Source organism: Xyrauchen texanus, chromosome 15 (genome assembly GCF_025860055.1).
Source record: "Xyrauchen texanus isolate HMW12.3.18 chromosome 15, RBS_HiC_50CHRs, whole genome shotgun sequence".
Taxonomy (NCBI): domain Eukaryota; kingdom Metazoa; phylum Chordata; class Actinopteri; order Cypriniformes; family Catostomidae; genus Xyrauchen; species Xyrauchen texanus.
Window position 1 is genome coordinate 11385017 of NC_068290.1, and position 20729 is coordinate 11405745.

The following is a 20729-nucleotide window of genomic DNA, read 5'->3' on the forward strand; positions in this document are numbered from 1 at the left end:
CGAGCTTTGTGACATGGTGCATTATCCTGCTGGAAGTAGCCATCAGAGGATGGGTACATGGTGGCCATAAAGGGATGGCCATAAAGGGGTGGCCATAAAGGGATGGCCTCAAGGTTGTGCGTGTTGTGGCTTCACAAATGCTTTGCTGCATACCTCGGTTGTAACGAGTGGTTATTTCAGGCAAAGTTGCTCTTCTATCAGCTTGAATCAGTCGGCCCATTCTCCTCTGACCTCTAGCATCAACAAGGCATTTTCGCCCACAGGACTGCCGCATACTGGATGTTTTTCCCTTTTCACACCATTCTTTGTAAACCCTAGAAATGGTTGTGCGTGAAAATCCCAGTAACTGAGCAGATTGTGAAATACTCAGACCGGCCCGTCTGGCACCAACAACCATGCCACGCTCAAAATTGCTTAAATCACCTTTCTTTCCCATTCTGACATTCAGTTTGGAGTTCAGGAGATTGTCTTGACCAGGACCACACCCCTAAATGCATTGAAGCAACTGCCATGTGATTGGTTGATTAGATAATTGCATTAATGAGAAATTGAGCAGGTGTTCCTAATAATCCTTTAGGTGAGTGTATATTACAGGCTTTCCAACTTCCCGGAATTCAGCATTCGTTGCACTTTATCTTTTTTTTTACTGTTTGTTTCTATATTGCATTTGCCACTTTGCTTGAGTACTGAGTTCAGACTGGTAAAGTTGGATAAATACTTTTTATGATAGATTGCCATTTTAATATTTCTAGACTATAACATAAAACAGTTATTAATAATTGCCGCAAAGATCTTTGTCATTCTGTAAAAATCTTAATTGCCTGACATCTAGCAGAAGTGATAAAGCTTCATCATCTAACAGATTCCTCCATAAAGAATACAAATCACCTGTCAATGTTTTGTGGTGATTTTACAATGATGATTGGATTGGATGGCCAATTACTAAAAGTGTGTATTGTTGCAAAATCCCATTTACAGTAATTATTTGTAGGGATTTGCTTTAAGTACAGACTCGCTAATGTTAACATGTTAGAAAAAGTGGGACACATTTAAAAACAGATCTGATGGATTTTATTCCTTAAATGAATATTTTGTGTTCAATACAAGTTAAGCATAATCGACAGCATTTGTGGATTTGCAGCATATATATATATATATTTATTTTTTTTATCAGAAATTGGCTCCATTCACTTCCACTGTAAGTGTCTCACAGTAACCTTGATTTTTTGATTTGTTTAAAGAAAAGGTCAGGGACGATTTTTTGTGGCAATCAACATTATGCCACAAATGCTGTCGATTGAGCTTAAGTTGCAATGAACCGGGAATATTACTTTAATCAAACTAAAATGAGCTACAATGAATCATGTCAACTAGAGCCTGAATATCTTCTGATCGCCTAATATACAGTAGCCTAATAAAAGCAATAGAACAGGCTTAACATTACATATGGTAGCATATAGGTTACCTCTTAACGGCATTACCAGCTGGTGGGTCCAAGTTTAAAATAAAAAATAGAAGCTAGACCATATTTTTTTTCAGAGATTGACCTATATACAGCTCTGGAAAAAATTAAGAGACCACTGCAAAATTATCAGTTTCTCTGGATTTAGAAAGAGTTTTCTTCCAGGATAACCTTGTATGTTGCTTGATTCATGTGTCCTTCACAAAGATGAATCTGCCTGATTCCGGCCTTGCTGAAGCACCTCCAGTTCATCACTGATCCTTCACCTGGTCAACTAATTGTTTGAGGGAGACCTGGAGAGGCCTTCAAGACCCAGTGTCTCGCACCCACTGTGAACTTTGGTGGAGGATCGGTGATGATCTGGGGGCGCTTCAGCAAGGCTGGAATTGGGCAGATTCATCTTTGTGAACGAGGCATGAATCAAGCCATATACTAGGTCATACTGGAAGAAAAACTTGCTCCCTTCTGCTCTGACAATGTTCCCCAACTCTGAGGATTGTTTTTTCCAGCAGGACAATGCTCCATGCCACACAGCCAAGTCAATCAAAGTGTGGATGGAGGACCACAGAATCAAGACCCTGACATGGCCAACCCAATCTCCAGACCTGAACCCTATTGAAAACCTCTGGAATATGATCAAGAGGAAGATGGATGGCCAAAAGCCATCAAACAAAGCCGAGCTGCTTGAATGTTTGTGCCACGAGTGGCATAAAGTCACCCAACAGCAATGTGAAAAACGGGTAGAGAGCATGCCAAGATTGAAAGCTGTGATTGAAAATCAGAGTTATTCCACCAAATATTGATTTCTGATCTCCCCCTAAGTAAAGTGTTGTTTAAAAATGTATATGAACTTGTTTCTTTGCATTATTTGAGGTCTGAAAACATTGCATATTTTGTCTTATTTTGACCAGTTGTCTTTTTCAGCAAATAAATGTTATAAATGACAATTTTATTTATTGTATTAATATAATTAATAAAATAATTTGATTTGGAATTTGGGAGAAATGTTGTCAGTATTTTATAGAATAAAACAAACATTTTCATTTTACTTAAACACATACCTATAAATAGTAAATCCAGAGCAACTGATACTTTTGCAGAGGTCTCTTAATTTTTTTTCCAGACCTGTATATTTAGGACTAATACATTTATATATCTTATTTTATTTTTATTTACATGTCTTATTTGTAATTTATATAATTCTTCTTCTTCTTCTTGTTTACTTGGTGAATAAAGCTTCTAAAGTATATTATATTCTATTCTAGACTCTTTGACTGATATTGTGTGACAATTTTACTTACACTTCCTGTTGCAGAAGCCTGTCATTGTACTGTGAGGACCCTTTACATAAAGTTTTCTTGATTCGAACCGCGTCCTCTTCCGTTTTCAACATGGCGGAATACGATCTGACCACCAAAATCGCCCACTTTCTTGACAGACATCTCGTTTTCCCGCTGCTGGAATTCCTTTCAGTAAAAGAGGTATGCATATAATTTGTGTATTTTTGTTAAGCGTCGTGTAGCACTATTTGTACGTAAAATAAGCGTCAGTTTTAACCACGTGCGCGCGTTATGTTAGCCACAATGCTACTCTCTCACCGGCATTTCGGATAGTATACAAAGCAGATAACGTATGAGTTTACTTTGTAATGAACACATAGAATAAAATACATGACTCAATGTACGCAAATAATAAGGTAAACCAAGATTGATGTTAATAATAGACACGCTAACCACATTAGATTTATTTTAAAAGCTAGCAAGCTAGCTAACTGTGGGCTGTTTCAAAATCAATGAGCTGCCTCCCTAGCCAACATCTTTAAGCAACCTTGTGAGCTGCTACAATCCTCTCTAGAAGCGAGGACATTGTGTTTGTCTGGAGTCCCAAATATATCATACACGTAACCATCTTAAAGGGCAAGTTCACCCAAAAATGAAAAGTCTCATCATTTACTCACCCTCAGGATATCCCAGATGTGTATGACTGACTTTCTTCTATGAACACAAAGGTCCATAAAATGCAAGTGAATGTGGCCAGAATTCGGAAGTCAGCATAAAAGTAATCCATAAGACTTCAGTGATTTAATCCACATAGTCTGAAGCTATACTGCAGAAGAAATTTGAACCTTGAATGCAATATTTAATGTTTTAAAATATCTAAAAATAGCCTGCTTAAAACAAGATACATTTACTTGAGAAGCAACATATAAAATATTTAGACTTGCTTTTAGAGAATATGTGGAAGACAAACTCTTGATTACAATAGGTTATTTTTTTGCAGTTAATTTTTACTGAATTAAACTTAATTAAAAAAAAAAGTTTTTTTCCCCTTGGAATTCAGTGAATGTCATTTAGAGATATTTTTAAAAAGTTATTTTGTCCTCTTTTTTTGTTTTTTGTTGTTGTTAGTAAGCACGTTTAATACAACCTTTTAAGTCGGGGCACAAGCTGAATAGTCGGTTAAGAGCTAATGATTCAACCAAATAGTCAAATAATCGTTCTAATAATCTCTAGATTAGTCGATTATCAAAATAATCGTTAGTTGTAGCCCTATTTAACTTAAAATCACACGTGATTGTGCAAGGCTGGTGATGATAGTTTTGCATTTATACATCTGCTGGAAGGAATTGTTAATGTTTCCATAACTGTGTTCTAGATTTACAATGAGCATGAGCTCCTCCATGGAAAGCTGGATCTTCTCAGTGAAACCAACATGGTGGACTTTGCCATGGATGTGTACAGGAATTTATTTCCTGACAAAGAAATACCAAACTGTGAGTGTTTTTGCTAAAGAGTTCATGAAACTTAATGCTACAGTCTTCTGTAATCTCTGTAACAAAGATGCTTATGGGTAGTATATGATCAATGGTTGGTATATTGGGTTCTGATCAGCAATGTGCCACCTGTTTGCAGCTCTCAGAGAGAAGAGGTCTGAAGTTGTGGCTCAGCTGAAGCAACTGCAGGCTGATACAGAGCCAATTGTGAAGGTGTTTGAGGATCCAGAGACCACCAGACAGATGCAGTCAACAAGGTGAATGTGGAATTCAGACGTGTACCAATGGCCATCTTTGACCCCGTTTACATCTGGTATTAAGATGTGTCTCAGGTGATCTGATCACATGTGGTCAGGTGAGACACATCACTGTTTACACCTGGTCAATAAATGCATGTCCTGTGACCACTTGTGTTTGGATTCTGAGGGGAGGGTCTCTGATTTCATGATGACATACATCAATCACTCTGTTAGTGCATTACTGCATGATATTAAATACAAAAGAAATGGCAAAAAAACAAACCAAAATGATGATCTCCCAGATGCTGCTGAAATTTAATCCAAGTACAAATGCAATTTTAGGAGCAGAATTAATCGTTATTTTAGTTGATTTCCTTTATTAACCTATGTATCAGATGTGTGTGATTCTCAACTGTGTCTCTGCATGTTAATATCAAACACACTGAAGTTCTGTGCTTTAGTATGTATTACCTTTTTCAAATTTTACGATAGGACGGTTTTTCCCTTTTAAAGCCACACGTAACCGGCGAAGTTTAAACAGTTGTTGTAGCGCAGCAGTTGATTGACAGATGAGAGGTGGTGCTTCTCTGCTGTCGGGGCACATACAAGATGGATCGTGTTTACACCTCAAATGCGATGTGGTCATGTGCGTTTTTGATCACATTCGTATTTCGTTGTTGTGATCCGATCACTACGTTTTAGACACCGGCCCATTTATACCTGTATTCAGTACTGACCACATATGATCAGATCACCCGAAATGCATCTTAATACCATGTGTGAACAGCATCTACCTCTTCAATTGTCAGTTTAGTTGAGCATTATTTTGACTCCCATTACTTAACTGTGTCTAATCTTTGAAAAAGATTTTGTTTTTCAGGTATCTATCTATTTGTATGTCTTCCTGCCTATCTATCTGTCTGTTTACCTACATAATATCTAATTATTTATATAGCACTGGAGAGAAATAAGCTGGTGAGATCATAAAAACCTGTTTGCAACCGCTTTCCTTCATCTTTCCAAATTTCGTTCATTTTCTCAATCTTCAGGAATTTACTTTTGATTATTAGCATGAATTGATGTGCAAAGCAAAACTATCTTACCAAAAGCTAAAACTATTACACTACAGTGGGACTATTCTATCAGATTCAAACAGAAAAAGTGAAGCCCCCTCCTAGTCCATTCTTGAGTGTTTAAATAAAAAGACTTATAACTTTTAAAACTTTACAACTTATTCAGTTTGATAAATTTTATATATATATATATATATATATATATATATATATGGAATTAGGTGCAAATGCCAACACAGTACAGACTAGAGCAAATTAGTGTGGCAACGAATACTCCAAATGTAAAAATGTTGGACTCATTCATATATCTGGATGTTATGTTTAAAGCATAGAGATGACCCCAGGGTCTCTTACTTAGATGTACCAATGAGCCATGAAGTACAGTCTTGAGGGTGTATTGTGGTTGTTTGAAATTTAAAGTGATCATCTTTGTTACTTAGACCAATGTTGACATAACTTATTTTACACGTTGGCCGTGTTTACAGTGTGGTGAAATGTTCGAATTTTAACCTAAATTGTATGTTTAGAACGCTGATTCTCTCTTTAATTCTTTTATATTTAAAAATCTGTGTATTTTTCTTGTTCATCTAATGCAATCTGAACAGTGCACAATTGCACAGTTGAGACGAGACAGTCCTCAGGGATGTGGGATGGAGCCCTGCTCGATGCTAGACGATACTCCAAACAGAACATTTGTGGCTCTTTTTCTGGATGGTGGGGCTTAAGTGCCATTTAATTAAATGGATGGCAGAATGTCAGCAGGCATTTGTAATCACAATCAGATCATATTTGATGCAAATTGCCATGTGCACGGGTGTATAGTTTCATTTAGCAAATTCAGAAGAGCAGAATGCTTGAGTTTAACTGAGGCAACTTTTTCGATTTCTCTGATGCTGCCATAATTAAAATATTTTGGTTGAACTCAGTCCTCATCCTTTGATTGCTTCTTTTGGATGGGTATCCTTCATTTCATTTAAGAAATTTCTTGCCGCCAGCTAATGTTTTAGGTTTAGATATGAGGCATATTAAGGATTAGAGATTTGTATGTATTTAATTAACAGAAGGTCATTGCACTCATTACTGAAACCAGTAGAGATATTCTCCAAATAGTTGTCTCCATTAACGCGTGGAGGGATTTGCAAGATTAGAGATGTTGAAAGTTGTTTCCTGATTTAGATTCTCTTTGTTTATGTTGGATTGGAATGATTATCAAACTTGGACTTAGAGGGATAGTTTACCCCAAAATTAACATTTTGTAATAATGTATTCACCCTCATGTTGTTCCTAATCCACATGACTTTTTTCTTTTGAACACAAGAGGAGATATTTGGGAGAATGTTTGCTTCAGTCACCCCTTTTTTTTTTTTTTTTTTTTTTTAAATGTAAAAATGATACAATGAAAATGAATGGTGACAGGCATTTTGATTAGCAATCTCACTTTGTGATCCATGAAAGAACATCATATGGTTTTGGAATAGTATTAGGCTGAGTGAATTGAATGATGACAGATTTTTCATCTTTGGGTAAGAGCATATTTAATAAATAGCAAGGTAAAGCTGTGATCTGCATTTAGTTATTGCTTAATTGTTCACTTTGACTAGCGCTAATACCACACCGTGCTTCTATATATTTTATCAGGCTACCAGTGTGTTTGTGGTGTCTCTACAGTGAGAAATCTCAGTAGGTGGTATTGCCTTCCCTAGACATCTTTAAACAACAGTTTGCTTTTTGTTTCTCCCAAACATGTTTTTATCACAGTTCAGGATTAAGTGTGTGGCCATAGAACCAGGCACAGTCTTAATTAACCCACTCAAATGGATGTCTGCTCTTCATTAATGAGCCACTTTGAAGTTTACTCATTCGATTTGAATATTTCGGTTTTCGGAGGGCATTTTTTGGTGTCTGGAGTTTCACAGGCCGACACGCCACCAGGAAGTGTAGATCAGGACTGGTCTTTATTTGTTCCTTTGTTTATTTGCACGTTTGCATTCAGGTTTTCTTTTTTCTTTTTTTTTACTGCGTCAGTCTGATGTTTACAGTGTCGCGCTGTCGGCTCTCTGACAATGTCGTTTATAGAGCGGATGTTATTAGGTGATATCATGTTTGGAAATCTGTCAGTACCATTGTTCAGGAGTGCTGGAACATATGGAGTGGTGATGGATTCTTTTTTTTAATGGACTGAGTGTGATTGTTGGATGAGCTTCCCTGAATGGCCGAGGGCTGTGTCTTCTCACAGTTCCCTCAGCACCAGTTGCATTGACCTCCAAGGCAAGGGCTGGTCTACCTGTTCCTCATTTTGGCCCAGATGGGAAGGTGGTGATAGTTGACAGAGTAAAGAAATAATATCCTCTTTGGCAGACAGACTGACAGGTAGTAAAATAGTTATGGGATATAGTAGGTGAAGGGGTCTGCAGAATGCAGAAATTCTCAATAAAGATATTAGGGTTAACTTCTCTCCAATGCCAAGAATCAGTATTTTTCGTTACATTTTTCACAGTAATATTTTTGCGGAAAACAAAGCGATTGACCACCACAAAGCATACCGCGGCATTAGGCCAACGAATAATTATTTATTTTAGAATAAAATGCATTTGCAGGATGCGTTGAGATTGAGTATATAACTTGTTTCCTTTGTCAGGATGTTCATACAGTTCTTCCATACAGCTTATTTGCACAACTGAACAAGGGATGTACCAATATGACATATCTGGGCCAATATCCGAAAATTCACAGCTCATTGTGGCCGATACCGATAACCTATTAGTATCGACCACAATGAAATGAGATGCTAACTTGGCCTTATATCCTGATTACACATGCTCTTCGTGGGCATGTGCACTGATGTTTTAGACTGCCTTACAACGAGTGAGTGAAGCCGCAACAGTCATAGATTATCTGCCGCAAGTAAATTAACGGAAACAAATTTTTGGCAAAAAATTGGTGGTAATTCCACTATTGGGGTCTCAATTAAAAAAGTGATGGTGGCATAGTGGCTAAAGCACAGGGCTGTTAATCAGAAGGTCGCTGGTTCGAACCCCACGGCCACCACCATTGTGTCCTTGAGCAAGGCACTTAACTCCAGGTTGCTCTGGGGTGGATTGTCCCTGTAATAATTGCACTGTAAGTCGCTTTGGATAAAAGCGTCTGCCAAATGCATAAATGTAAATGTAAAATTATTGGCCAATAATATATTAGTCACTGATGTATTGTGCACCTTTTTTTTTTGAAAAATCGTAATACAATAAACAGATAAAGAATAGCAATATGATTGTATCACGACCAAGATAACAATATAATATGGTATGGCAGGTCCCTGCTGATTGCCACCCATAGTCTCCATCCAGAGTCCCAGCACATGTCAGATGATAGTATAATGCAACAGAAGCAGTCCTGCAGGAGAATGCCTTTATAAACAGCCTTTGAACCTCCCCACAAATAAAATAAACTTGCAACCTCCTCTCTCTCTTTGTCTGGAGCACGTGGTGACGCACAACTTCATTTGCTGAGTTCTTTAGAGGCAGGCCACATTTGGCGGAGGTGGTCGTGCGGTAAGCGTGGTTACCAGCTCCCACTTTGCCAAGTATTTTGCCAAAACCTAGTGATACACCATCACACAAGTAGCATTGATCCTACTCCCATCAACCTGATGAGAAGAATACTGGGTGTTTGATTTGTTTGTTTCCATTATTTTCTAATCACTTCTTTCTTAAATTAGGGGTACCTGCTATGCCAAGCATTACTGTTTCTTTCTCTCTTAAATGTAGGATTAGGGATATGAACAAACCCCTAACCTTAATTATTCATCGTCGACTTGTAATTTGTCCTGCGGATTTTGTACTTTGGATATGAATAATACCACAAATCCTGCAGCTTGTTGAATAGAGGTGTGCTGTTACTTTTCTAAGTGATCTGATTTAAGGGGGTTTCCACATCACTTGTTGCTGAATACATTGAGCCTATGGAGTGGCACTCGAACTTAAAACTCAAAATTAAACTTTGACCCTGTTGCTACTGACCTTGCGAAGCGTTAGCCAATGGTTACCTGTCAATTTGCGCATATGCAAAGTCTGTCTTTGTCATTACTGTTCCAATTTGACACTGTAGTTATTTTCACACATTTTACCTCACTACAAAGCAACAAGAACTTATTTAAAACTGTTAAACTTTATGAAGAGAGATTTAATTTCTTATAAAATGTATTATTTATTAATGTAACCTTATTGTTTCTGAGGATCCAGAGACCTCTGTTATTGAACTACCAGTAATTTTAATTCACCAAGAACATACCAAGACCTTAACGGAAAATAATCCTCTTTCTGTCCTCAATTGCTGGACTTTTTTCCTTCTCCAAAAATATGTTTTTAATGTTTACTGTTTACACCTGCTTCCTTGACTGGCAGACTCGTAAATTTGCTCTTCTGTGACCTTCTCTGCAATGCTTTTCATGTGCAGGTCAAAGCGGCACTTAACTCTTGCACTGAGCAGTGCGCTGATGCCCCTACGCAAGTCATGTAAAAGCCCCTTTACGTTTTCCATCTGGCAGACAGTACAAGGACTTACAATAACTGTAGACTTATATTGAAGGAGGGATCCAAGCCATGTCAAGAAACCAGAACATCATAGAAATGTCCTAGATATCATTGCCCTGGCAACCATCCAAAATGACCTAGCATTTTTTGTCACTCAAGGAAGACTACCAGATTTTCACATCTTGGGAATTATTCTAATTCTAATATCTTTATACCTTTACAAAAAGTGTAACATCTGTTCTATTGAATGGCTCAGTCAAGAAAAATATCCACATTTTGCAACTAAGAAACCCCTGATCACCACAAAATGCTTCTCTCTTCCAGGGACGGACGTATGCTGTTCGACTATCTGGCCGAAAAGCATGGTGTAAGTACTTCAGCTGACTCTTCCGCTCCTCTGAAGCGTTCTCATGACTTCTCTGTGAACCCAGTTTTTTTTGGGGGGGTGGAGGCCTCGAGAAGCTAAACATTAAAAGACTTCCCAAAACCTTAAGTCATTTTCTGGGATTTTATGGCTTGCAGAAATTTCTGTGGACATGTACATTCTGTGGCGAATTGGTAAGAATAAACAGAACGGCTCGAGACCTGTGGGTATGGCCTCAAGAATGCTGGGGAATCTATATTTGACTTGACAGTACTCCCCTCCCACCCCAGCATCCTGGGACTGACCTGAGGCCTGTCCTTAGTGCACCTTCACTGCACAGGCTGTCCTGCCTTTACGACTTGATTTAAGCAAGCATGCATCTAGGACTCTAGCCTTAACAACATCCACGCCAGAGCTCTATTTTAATGTGACCACACAAACAGACATAAAATAGCACACACACAATTAACTTTGTTCCGAGATGCTATGGCAACAAACTTCTATCGAAATTGTCTATCAAACTACTGGTACTCTCTGTTCATCACTGTTAGATGAAATCGAGGATTGTGTTTTAAAAGGATGGGCCAGATAACCTTGGAGTCAAATTTCACAGTGTGTCGTAAACAGGTGTGATGCAAAAATGTCCCACCGTTAAGTATTTTTAAGTAATTTTTCTGTTCTCATTGAAAGTTAATACTGCATTAAGGAACAAAATCACAGCCAATCAGAAGATGTTTGATGTTCAATAATTTGGAGTTGGATTTTGGACCAATCAGATATCACTGTGGTCTGGGCTAACCCAGCACAATAGACCTTAGTCAGGGTAAACTGCATATTGAGATTTACAAAGATGAAAACAAAGCTTTAAAGAAAAGAAAATTTAAGTACAATTGCATGCATTTTATAAAGGTCCTCAATCATGTCTAATATTCACAACTCATGCTTCCTGAAATATTTTTTGTCTACTGAAAATGTTTTTGCTGAGAGATTTTAGAAAGGAAGTATTATTTTGAAAATGTATTTTAAATGTTTTGTCAGCTGAAAGATCAACACCAGTTTAAACAAGTGCACAAACCATTGTAGAGACTGTGGCCTCATTTTTATTGCCGTCAAAAATTCAATATGTCCCTACTCTAAGGTCCATATGGCAAAAATGGAAACCAGGCAACCAATAAAATGTCTTTTGTTTTTATCGATTATTTAAAGGGGTGTTCACACTGACTGCAATTAAAATACTTGAGGTCGTCAAGTCACTGTACTTTTGTTTATATTGTCCAGCTGTTTAGGCTGATTGATCACATGATCTTCATCATCTGCACTCTCATTGGTGGTAGCTCTGCATTTGCTTGCTTGCTTTGTTGCATCTGCAAAGGTCTCTGTAACTCTGAAAGTCATTCATTTTCAATGGGAGTTGGTGATTTGACAGTCTTTGTCGTTGCAAATCGCTATCAGCATGAACACCCCTTTATCACATGTCATCACTCAGATTAACCTTAATAAGATGGTATGAATCATGTGTTATTCTAAAGTTTGTCTTTCGACATAATTTTTTTTTATTGTTCTCTTTTAACTTCTGCCTTGCAGTTCCGCCAGGAGTACTTGGACACTCTGTACCGATACGCCAAGTTCCAGTACGAGTGTGGGAACTACTCTGGTGCAGCGGAGTACCTGTACTTCTTCAGAGTCCTGGTATGTCACTTACCACGCCCTTGTCTTTAACAGATGACAGAGTTGTGTTTTCTAGCATTCTCCTCCGGGACGTTCTCAGTAGGGCAATTTAGAAGAGCTTCTTTTCATCACGACACCCTTTAATTTTCTCCTTCGCAAATTGATGTCATTAAATGCATTCTTGTTTAAGAAGTTCTCATGTAATGGACAAACAGTTTTATTTTGATGGAGAGTTCCCCTGTGAGTGTTAATTATGCCAGACGGTCTCCCTATTGAGAGTTTGAATTATTGTTTCTGCTTAATATGGTTCTGCTGTTTTAGTACAAGACTGCCAAATTCAAAGAGTTATGAGCATTGCGCCTGCACTTAACATTGTGTTTTTCATTATGACGTCAGTGAAAAGTGGAGATCACTTGCTCACAGGTAGATTTGCTCAAATTAGGATCCAAACAGCGTTATGGCTTTTATTATGAAATATTGAGTCTTTCATCCATTTCTTTGCTTGTTTAAACGGTCAACTTTTTTTTTTTACTACTTTTTGCACAGTCTTCAGTGCTGAGAAGAACTTTCTCAAGGACTAAGTTAGTTGTTCCTGGGCCAAGTGTTCAGTGGCAGACTTTAGAAATGGGTTATAGATTTATGGGCATAGCAGCTCCACTTTTATTGGTGGGGAGTCTGTGGCCTAATCACACTTTGTTTTCCATGATTTCTTCAGTTATTACAAGGGTTTTTCAACATGAAATCAAAATTGAGCATATTAACTTTCTTAATACATGTGCCTTGTCATATCACTGTATATTATTCCAAAGAAAAAAGTAGTTTGTCTTTGTAGTTTGTAATCTTTCATCAAAATATAACATATTTGTTATTTGCCACTGAAACATGACCTAGACCACACAGGCTATTGGGCAATGTTAACCAAATAGCTCTTTAGGCATTGTTTTAGGCTACTGTTGTAGGTAATTCAGCTTTTCCAAAATCTTATATTTTAGAGAGAATTTAAAGACTATAAGAAATGGTTTCGCCATTATGATATTGTGAATCTACAATTTACTTGCCATTCTCAGCTCTATAAATATTTAACTGCCTATATTGCTTTTTGTGAGTGCAATCTATAAAATATAAAAAAATCCTTATCTAGTAATCGCAAATAGCTGGAAATCATGGAAATTCATCAAAAGGTGTGGGAACCCTGATAGTTCCACACTGAAAAACGTCACTTAATATAAGTAAAACGGGTTGTAAATGCCATTCCATGTTGACTTTAAAACGTTATCCAACTTGCGCCATACTATCCCGAGACCTCAGAAATTGTCTGTTGAACGTAAGAGGAAAAGACTCTCTCCCAACAGTCAAGTCATTTTGTTGACTTTCTTACTGAGCCCCAATCATACTAAAGAACAGAACACTAGAGCGCACACACAGACATCCACACAAAAGTTCTCTTCTTCTAAGTTTCCTGTTCTAGAATGACTCCTCATGTATCTTTTTTGTAATGTTGTTGTCTGTAGAAAGATTCAGTCGGTGATGCACTGAGGACCTTGGATTAAATAATTTTCACCAGTGGAATACTTTTGGAATCAGATAATACCAAAGTAGGTTTGTGGGGGAACATAATTGCAGTTCACTGAGAGTACTGGCAGTATCCACGTTACACATGTGTACTTCTTATTTCCTCTATAAACAAAGGGCTCATTGCTGGGGCTCTGGTGTTTGTGGCTTCTCTCCCACTGCCTGTAGAAATGAGTGAAAGATGAACTTATGGGTGAAAGTGGCCGGACACGCAGGGATCAGTGCAGTGTTGTCTGTAAGAGTGGGGGGATGATGGCTGGGAATGAACAAATTGACCCCCTTCCTTCTCTCTGGCCACACTGACTGGAAGTAGTCCATTGTCTTGAAGAGAGGTGCCCATTGTCAACGCTGCCTTGGGCCAATTGGGTTGCGAGAGCCTCCGCGCCTGGCTAAGTTATTGGACTCCCCTGCAGGGGAGAGTTTCTCACATAACCACATAGTCTGCCTTCTCACATGGAATGCAATCCAGACAGACCTGGATGTATGATTCCAGCCTACATTGTGTCATAAAAAAGCCAAACCTTTGCCAAGCAATGCTTTTTCTCCGTGGTAATGAGTCACACCAAAAGTCTGCTAAATGAGGTGACCAAACAAGGGATGAGCATTTTGGCCAGTTTGTCTACTCGAGTAATCGGACCAAGTAATCGTTGTGTACTTAAGGGGCAATAACTTATACATATTGTATATATAATAACATGTCTGACAAACGTCTTTGGCTGCTGCATTGCGGCTTGATGTTCCAGTGTATCATCTATTCCAGGGGTACTATTTCCAAGAGGTCAGGTCCCTACATTTCCTTCCCAGCGAAGGTCCGGGTAATAATATGTAGCTTACATGGTGTCAGTAGTAATATGGCTAGGAAATTATGTAGCTTTTTTAATGGTTTTTATAACTTGCCACGTTGGCAGCAGTAGTACTTTGTAAAAACAAAACAAAAAATCCTGATAAGGTCATTGGGAGCCCAGAAACTGCTAAAGTAGTGGGCTCTGAGAGATCTTTTCTACCAAAAGATTGAAATATTTCATCAAGACTTCATCAGTCGATGGCACTTGCATATGAATATTAAAAGATAAGATCAATCGTTAGTTTTGAAGCTGAATGACAGCAGTCCAGTTTTTGTGTTGAAATATATTTACATTCAGAATCTTTACCTATGTATGGGACATAGGAGGCCTTTTGACAGATAAAATAATACTGTGGGTTCAGGGGTGTGTCCTGAGGGAAAATGTAAAAGTCTAAATGGACCATTTTTATATTTTCCTTAAAGTGAGAATCTACTAACAACAAACAACAGTTTACCTAACAACAGTGAAGAATTAAATAGCTGTTTGATTGATTTAAGTATAAATAGGCTTTTCTTGCCATGATTACATCTCTTGATTAATTTTTACAAAATTAGAACAGAAATCTGTTTGTTTATTACGAAAGGCTAGTAACATGCTGATTAATATAGCTAAATGTAGACAGAATAAATTTTATGGTCTAAAGGCGGCACGTTAACTGGTCCTATCACAAACCTGGCTTAGCTGAACCATCTGAATCATATATCAGAGAGATGAAGATAGATTCACTTTGCTTAATTTTTGTTTTCTGCAGTGTGTTTTAGCGACAGATGCTAGTATCTGTAGCTGTGTCTCCGCTACATTAAATTAGGCTTTATGCAGTTCCCCATGTCCATAGCAGGGAGAGAGGCAATGCATACAAAGTGGGAATAAAGCAAGTGCGTTCAACTCCAGGGAATGAAGTGCGTAGAGCTTGACACGCTTTATTCCCGCTCTAGAGATACATTTTATCTCTCTAGCAATGAACGTATACATGTATGCTTATGCAATCACTTAGCCAGGTGTCAGATAACTAACACAAAGATTCAGAGCTCGGTCCAGATTTAATTGTCCTTTGGTCTGGACACGGAGTCTGCCTATTGTATACCCATGTCTTTTAATTATTATAGTCTGTTATAAAATAATCTGTTACAAAATGTACAAGAGATTGAATAATCAAAACTCAATGAAACAATGTGCGCAACGCATGTATGTCTGTTCCTTTAGGTTTCTGTAGTAATCTTATTAAGCGCACGGCAGTTTTTTTAGTGACCGTCTGAACCATCTATTTTCGAATCGTGGTCGGCTTAACAGGAGACGCCATAACAATTACGTTTTTAATATGAGTGTTTAGTTGAATTTCAGGTTTGAAGATGCTGCATTCTGTTCCATTTAGCTGTGCTCTGTCTAGCTGTTTGAAACACTTGCATCGTGTTGAGTCCACTGCCACACGCCTGGTGTGTGTGTCTTCTCAAGTGTTCGTTGATGTAGGGAAATACGTGATGCTCTGTATTGTTGTTGCTGTGAGGATTCATGAAGCATTAAATCCGTATAGTCAAAATTTCCACCTTTCAACTGAGGAGAGTGCAACGGAATGACAATTTATGTCAGACTTCTAACTAGTACAGAAATCTAATCGAATTAAGTGAAAAGAAACATCATGCATGATCACCATCGATCATTGTTTTCATGATTGATCATTGCTACCACGTCCGAGTATTCGTGCCCTTCCCTAGACCAAACCCTTAATTTGATGTGGAATGGTCTTTGTTTTAGCATTTAGAGGTGTGATGAGGACATTGTTTTTAAGCTTTGTTGTTGACTTGAAGCTTGTGACATGTTTCTCATTTGAAGATTATTTGCTCCACCATTCATGCTGTTTGTTTGTTGTGTCTCCTGTGGTTTTCTTGGGAGCCGAAGGAAAGATCAGCCAATGAGCCTTGAATTGTACCCTTCAGTTCTTGCCACTCTTTTTTGCAAATTCACAACAATGTAATATGCTGCAAGAACATATGCCAGTGCTTGATGAAATGTAATCTTACACCCCAATTGTTCTATCATATTAAGTAATCTCTGGTTTTGCCATTTGGTAAATGACATCTTCAATCGGATTGGCCTGGCCACTAAACATGCCATGGAGTTTCTCGATGCTGATTTAAAATGTAAGGCTTTTTCTCATTGCACAAACAATAAAAGCTGGCAAACTATGATGAAGGCTACTAATCCTAAGAAAGCAACATCATTAACATTGCGAACACATCAAACATTTTGAGTAGATGAGACCCCCAAACACAGCATCAAATGTTGTTTACACCATTGCTGCTCAGTCTAAATAAACCGATGTGACTGTCGTTTGTAATTTTTTCTCTCTCTCTTCTAACTTAAGACTTTTCACACCACAATTAACCCTGCATTAAGGTAGGGTTAAAAGCCTGCTTTTAACCCTGGGTAAAGCAATGTTTCACATTTGTAATTTTGAAAGTGGATTAGCACCTTTTTACCTCTGGTTATGAAACCCTGCTCCCTGCATTGTGATGCCAAATGTAGACCGTGTGAAATGATGCAGTATTAGAATGTTTCAGAAAATTTTGCAACACACAACCAATCATGTAATGCCTCAGTGCTTACCTCATTTAATATTTATGTGCTTTGTATTGTCACTGAAACTTTCCTCAACTTTCATGCGCTGTTTTTGTTCTCCATTTGAGAACATAAGGGAAGGCGGTAAGTGTCAGAACTGTGATAGGAAAACACGATAACTGGTGTGAGACATTATTCTGTGTTTCCGTGGCACATTTCAGAAGACAATTGACAAATGGAGCTGATTTGCTTGGTGACATTTCAACAGAAGAGCAGCTCCACTGACAGGTTGTGTCCACCGCCAGCTGTATTAGTCAAATCATTGTTATCAACACTGCAAATAAGAAGGTGGTTGGAAAAGTCATGCAAAAATTCAATCAAATTGAGTTTTCTTGGCTTTCCATGTCTAAGTTTTGAAACCTTCTATATGTTAGTGTACTCTTAAAAGTTTATGAAATTAACTTTCAGCAGATATACACATTTATCTATTTTTTCTTGCAGAATGGACCAAAAATATTGGGTCTTTTTCCAATCAAATCTCTCTAGAATGAGAATGCCCATTCACTGTAATATCAAATTAGCCAATAAGGCTGTCAAATTAAAATTTTAATATTCGTTGAATTTAAGACAAAAATGCACATTTGAATACTAAAACTGCATTTGAATTTTCTTGTTGAATCTTGTTTATTGCTGTGATGTAAACTCTAAATAGGCTTTTGGCTATTTGGAAAAAATTACAAGTCCTTTTAAATTGTCCACCCAAACTTCCTGTATTAAAAGGAAGTACATCAACACGGAACGAAAACTGTGCTCGTCAAATGCTTTCTTCTGGTCTTTAGTCAATCAGACTTTCTCACTGTATACCTGCCCCATTTTTCACTTTTTATTCTCCATTCTAATAAATATGCAGCCCTCTTCTATCATTCTTGTCGGACCTCCCATCTCCTCAGGCGGCTCCTAGTATGGGAGAGTTTGGGCTTCAGAACTCTTCTAACGTGGGAAACGCAGCCATTTAACGGAGGAAGCCAGGCTTGCAAAATCCAGACCCGAGGTCCTATTACAGTGAGGACCTGGTGCGAAAAGAGCAACTTATTCATATCATCTGTTAATGCAGGGATTGGGTGTTGAGAATAAAGATTGAGTGTCCTGTCGGATCCCCAGCACAGTAAATTTATTGTTGCTGGTCAGTGAGTGAAAATGTGCCCATTTTGGGAGGCAGTGGAAAGTCAAGGTAACTCATGGAAAAACCCAGGTATTGAAACTATTCTTGCATGGCCACTGCTGAAAGCCAGTCAGTGTGCAAAAAGCGGCCATAATGACATGGAGCTTAGCCAAATGTAGCAAGCAGGGACTTCCAGGAAAAAAAAAAACACTTTTAGAAATGAAACGTTGACCTTTTATATTGGCAACACGGATGGTTTCTTTCCCTGTTCTCCCTCCGAGCTGATCTCTCTTATGAGTTTTTTTTTGAAAGTCATTTAGATCAACTTGGGAATTCATATCAAAGTGGTGTACGTTTGCAAGTGGATTGGTGGTTGGTTGCATCTGTATGGTATTTATTTTTAAGCTGTTCATAGAACTGCTTGAATTGCACTATGCAAAGATTACTGTTATAGATTTTTATTGCATCATAAATCTACCTTGGATTTTATTTAGTTTTTCTTTCTTGCCAGTGAATAATTGGGAGATTGGTATGATTCGTAAACATTCATTTATTTGTATGCCTAAGTGGAAAAATTTAATAAATTAAATGCATAATGAATTTTTTTTCAAAGTATCGAGTTGTTCTTGACTTATCAGCTGATCAAAATATTTTTGTAAAAAGAATTTAACCTGTATCAACTAGAAATAATTTTAATCTAGGCTCCACTTAGACTTTTGCTTTATACACATATTATTAATGAACGTTAAGGAATTGGAACCATATAAAGGTGAAAACTGTGCTGTGGTTGTTTTTTTAAGTTGTTGCGTATAAATCTGTCTACCATTTCCCACATATTTCAGTGGTAGTCTATTTTTATCTTTCCATAAATCTACCTAGCATTTTGGATTTTGGTTGTTTTCTATCTTGCTGGTGAAATATTTGGAAAATGGAATCTTTTGTGGACATAGATTTTATAAATTTGTATTTGTTTGTTATACAAATATTACGTCCTTAACCTTTTATCATTTGTAATTAGGAGTGGATGATTTACCAGTTAAATCAATACTTATTTGTACTACTACAAATGTGTCAACCGGTAGAAATATTCAGTTATGGTGTCTATCGCGGTTATACAGAATGGAAGGGGATGCACATTCCAATGAGAGGTTGTGCTACAAATAATCATTATATTACCGGTATAATAATTATATTATTTTTATCGGTAATTAGTTATATTTGTGCTATTTTTGCATTAAAGGGTGCCTCAGTCTTGGATAAGAGGGAGATCAAAAAGATAAAATATATATTTTTAATTATTAGTTATTTATTGAAAAAGTTATTTCATGGCAATGGATGTGTCTATGATTACTTTGAACATCGAATAAAAAAAAAAGTTAATTTATTTAGAACATTTTGAATAACTTTCCATAAAATGTATATATCGTGATTTAATTTCAATTATATTGACACAAATTGAGATACTACAGTAGTTTGCTAATCAGCAACAGATTATCTACTGTATGTTTGTTTTCATATATTTTTTTTTTTTCATAATATAAAACAGCAGCTTACGTTCCTTTTGAAGCTGATCTGATGAAGATCTCTACTGTGATGGACCATTTTAAATTGTGTTCATATTTCAGTACAAGAAGCTGGGCAAGTATCATTCTTGGGCTTCATAACCTAATTCTACAGGATGTTTTTCTTTTGCGCTAAATGGTCAGCAGATCATCGCAATTACTAGTTAATCAATTTATCTAAACATTATTTCCAAGGATCTGCATCTGCTTAAAAAGACTGTTATTGGCTTCTGCTTTCAATAGTGATGAAATCAAATGAAAAAATCTAGCGTGCTTCCAAGAACATATTGATGCCCACAATTTTTGTTATTTGTCCTGCAAAGTTCTTCTCACCATAGCAGATATTCTGCAAAGCTGTTCTCACTTACCCTAAAATCACATGACTGTCCTCGACCAGTTTTCATGTTTAGTTAGTGACTTGGATGTGATTGGTTGGTCTTTTACCTAATGTCTGGACCTCATTGTCCCACTTCTCAATGTACAGACACTTTGATTAGTGTCCCGCCACTCCAGTCCTGTCCACATCTCAGAGCTGATCAAAGCTTGCAGACATGTGTTAGGGCCAGGAACGGGGGCCGCAGCGGTAGCAGCACACATCATTAAAGACCCTCACCGAAGGCAAAGGCAATGCACTGAGGTCACAGCGAGTTCATGTGAACTTTGCAAGGCTTTCCTTTTCCACTAACGCTTGATGACTCCTCTCCACCTCAGATGTAAAAAAAAAGTAACTTGTAATGCAAGACTTCCGAAGTTTGAAAAGTTGTGCGTGTGACTAGGTTTCAGTGATTTTAAAACCCTTTTATCTCTTGACGTGACCCTCCTTTCCCCTGAGATAGCACTTGACCCCTAGCTAGTTAAAGAGCACTTGTTTAACTTATGTAACTATTTCCCAGTAATATCAGAGACAAGTTGGCCTTTGACCCT

The 20729-nt window shown here is 37.6% G+C and overlaps 1 protein-coding gene across 1 annotated transcript in view; it reads left to right on the plus strand.

Annotated features, from left to right (window-relative positions):
* The first annotated feature begins 2834 nt into the window (after window positions 1–2834).
* The window catches only part of LOC127655860 (eukaryotic translation initiation factor 3 subunit E-A), a 51263-nt gene continuing 33368 nt past the window's right edge, over window positions 2835–20729 (plus strand). The window contains exons 1-5 of the mRNA XM_052143883.1: window positions 2835–2943; window positions 4118–4235; window positions 4375–4492; window positions 10401–10443; window positions 12025–12129. Of these exons, the coding sequence (XP_051999843.1) occupies window positions 2854–2943; window positions 4118–4235; window positions 4375–4492; window positions 10401–10443; window positions 12025–12129 (474 nt within the window). The 5' untranslated portion in view covers window positions 2835–2853. The remainder of the gene's footprint in view (window positions 2944–4117; window positions 4236–4374; window positions 4493–10400; window positions 10444–12024; window positions 12130–20729) is intronic.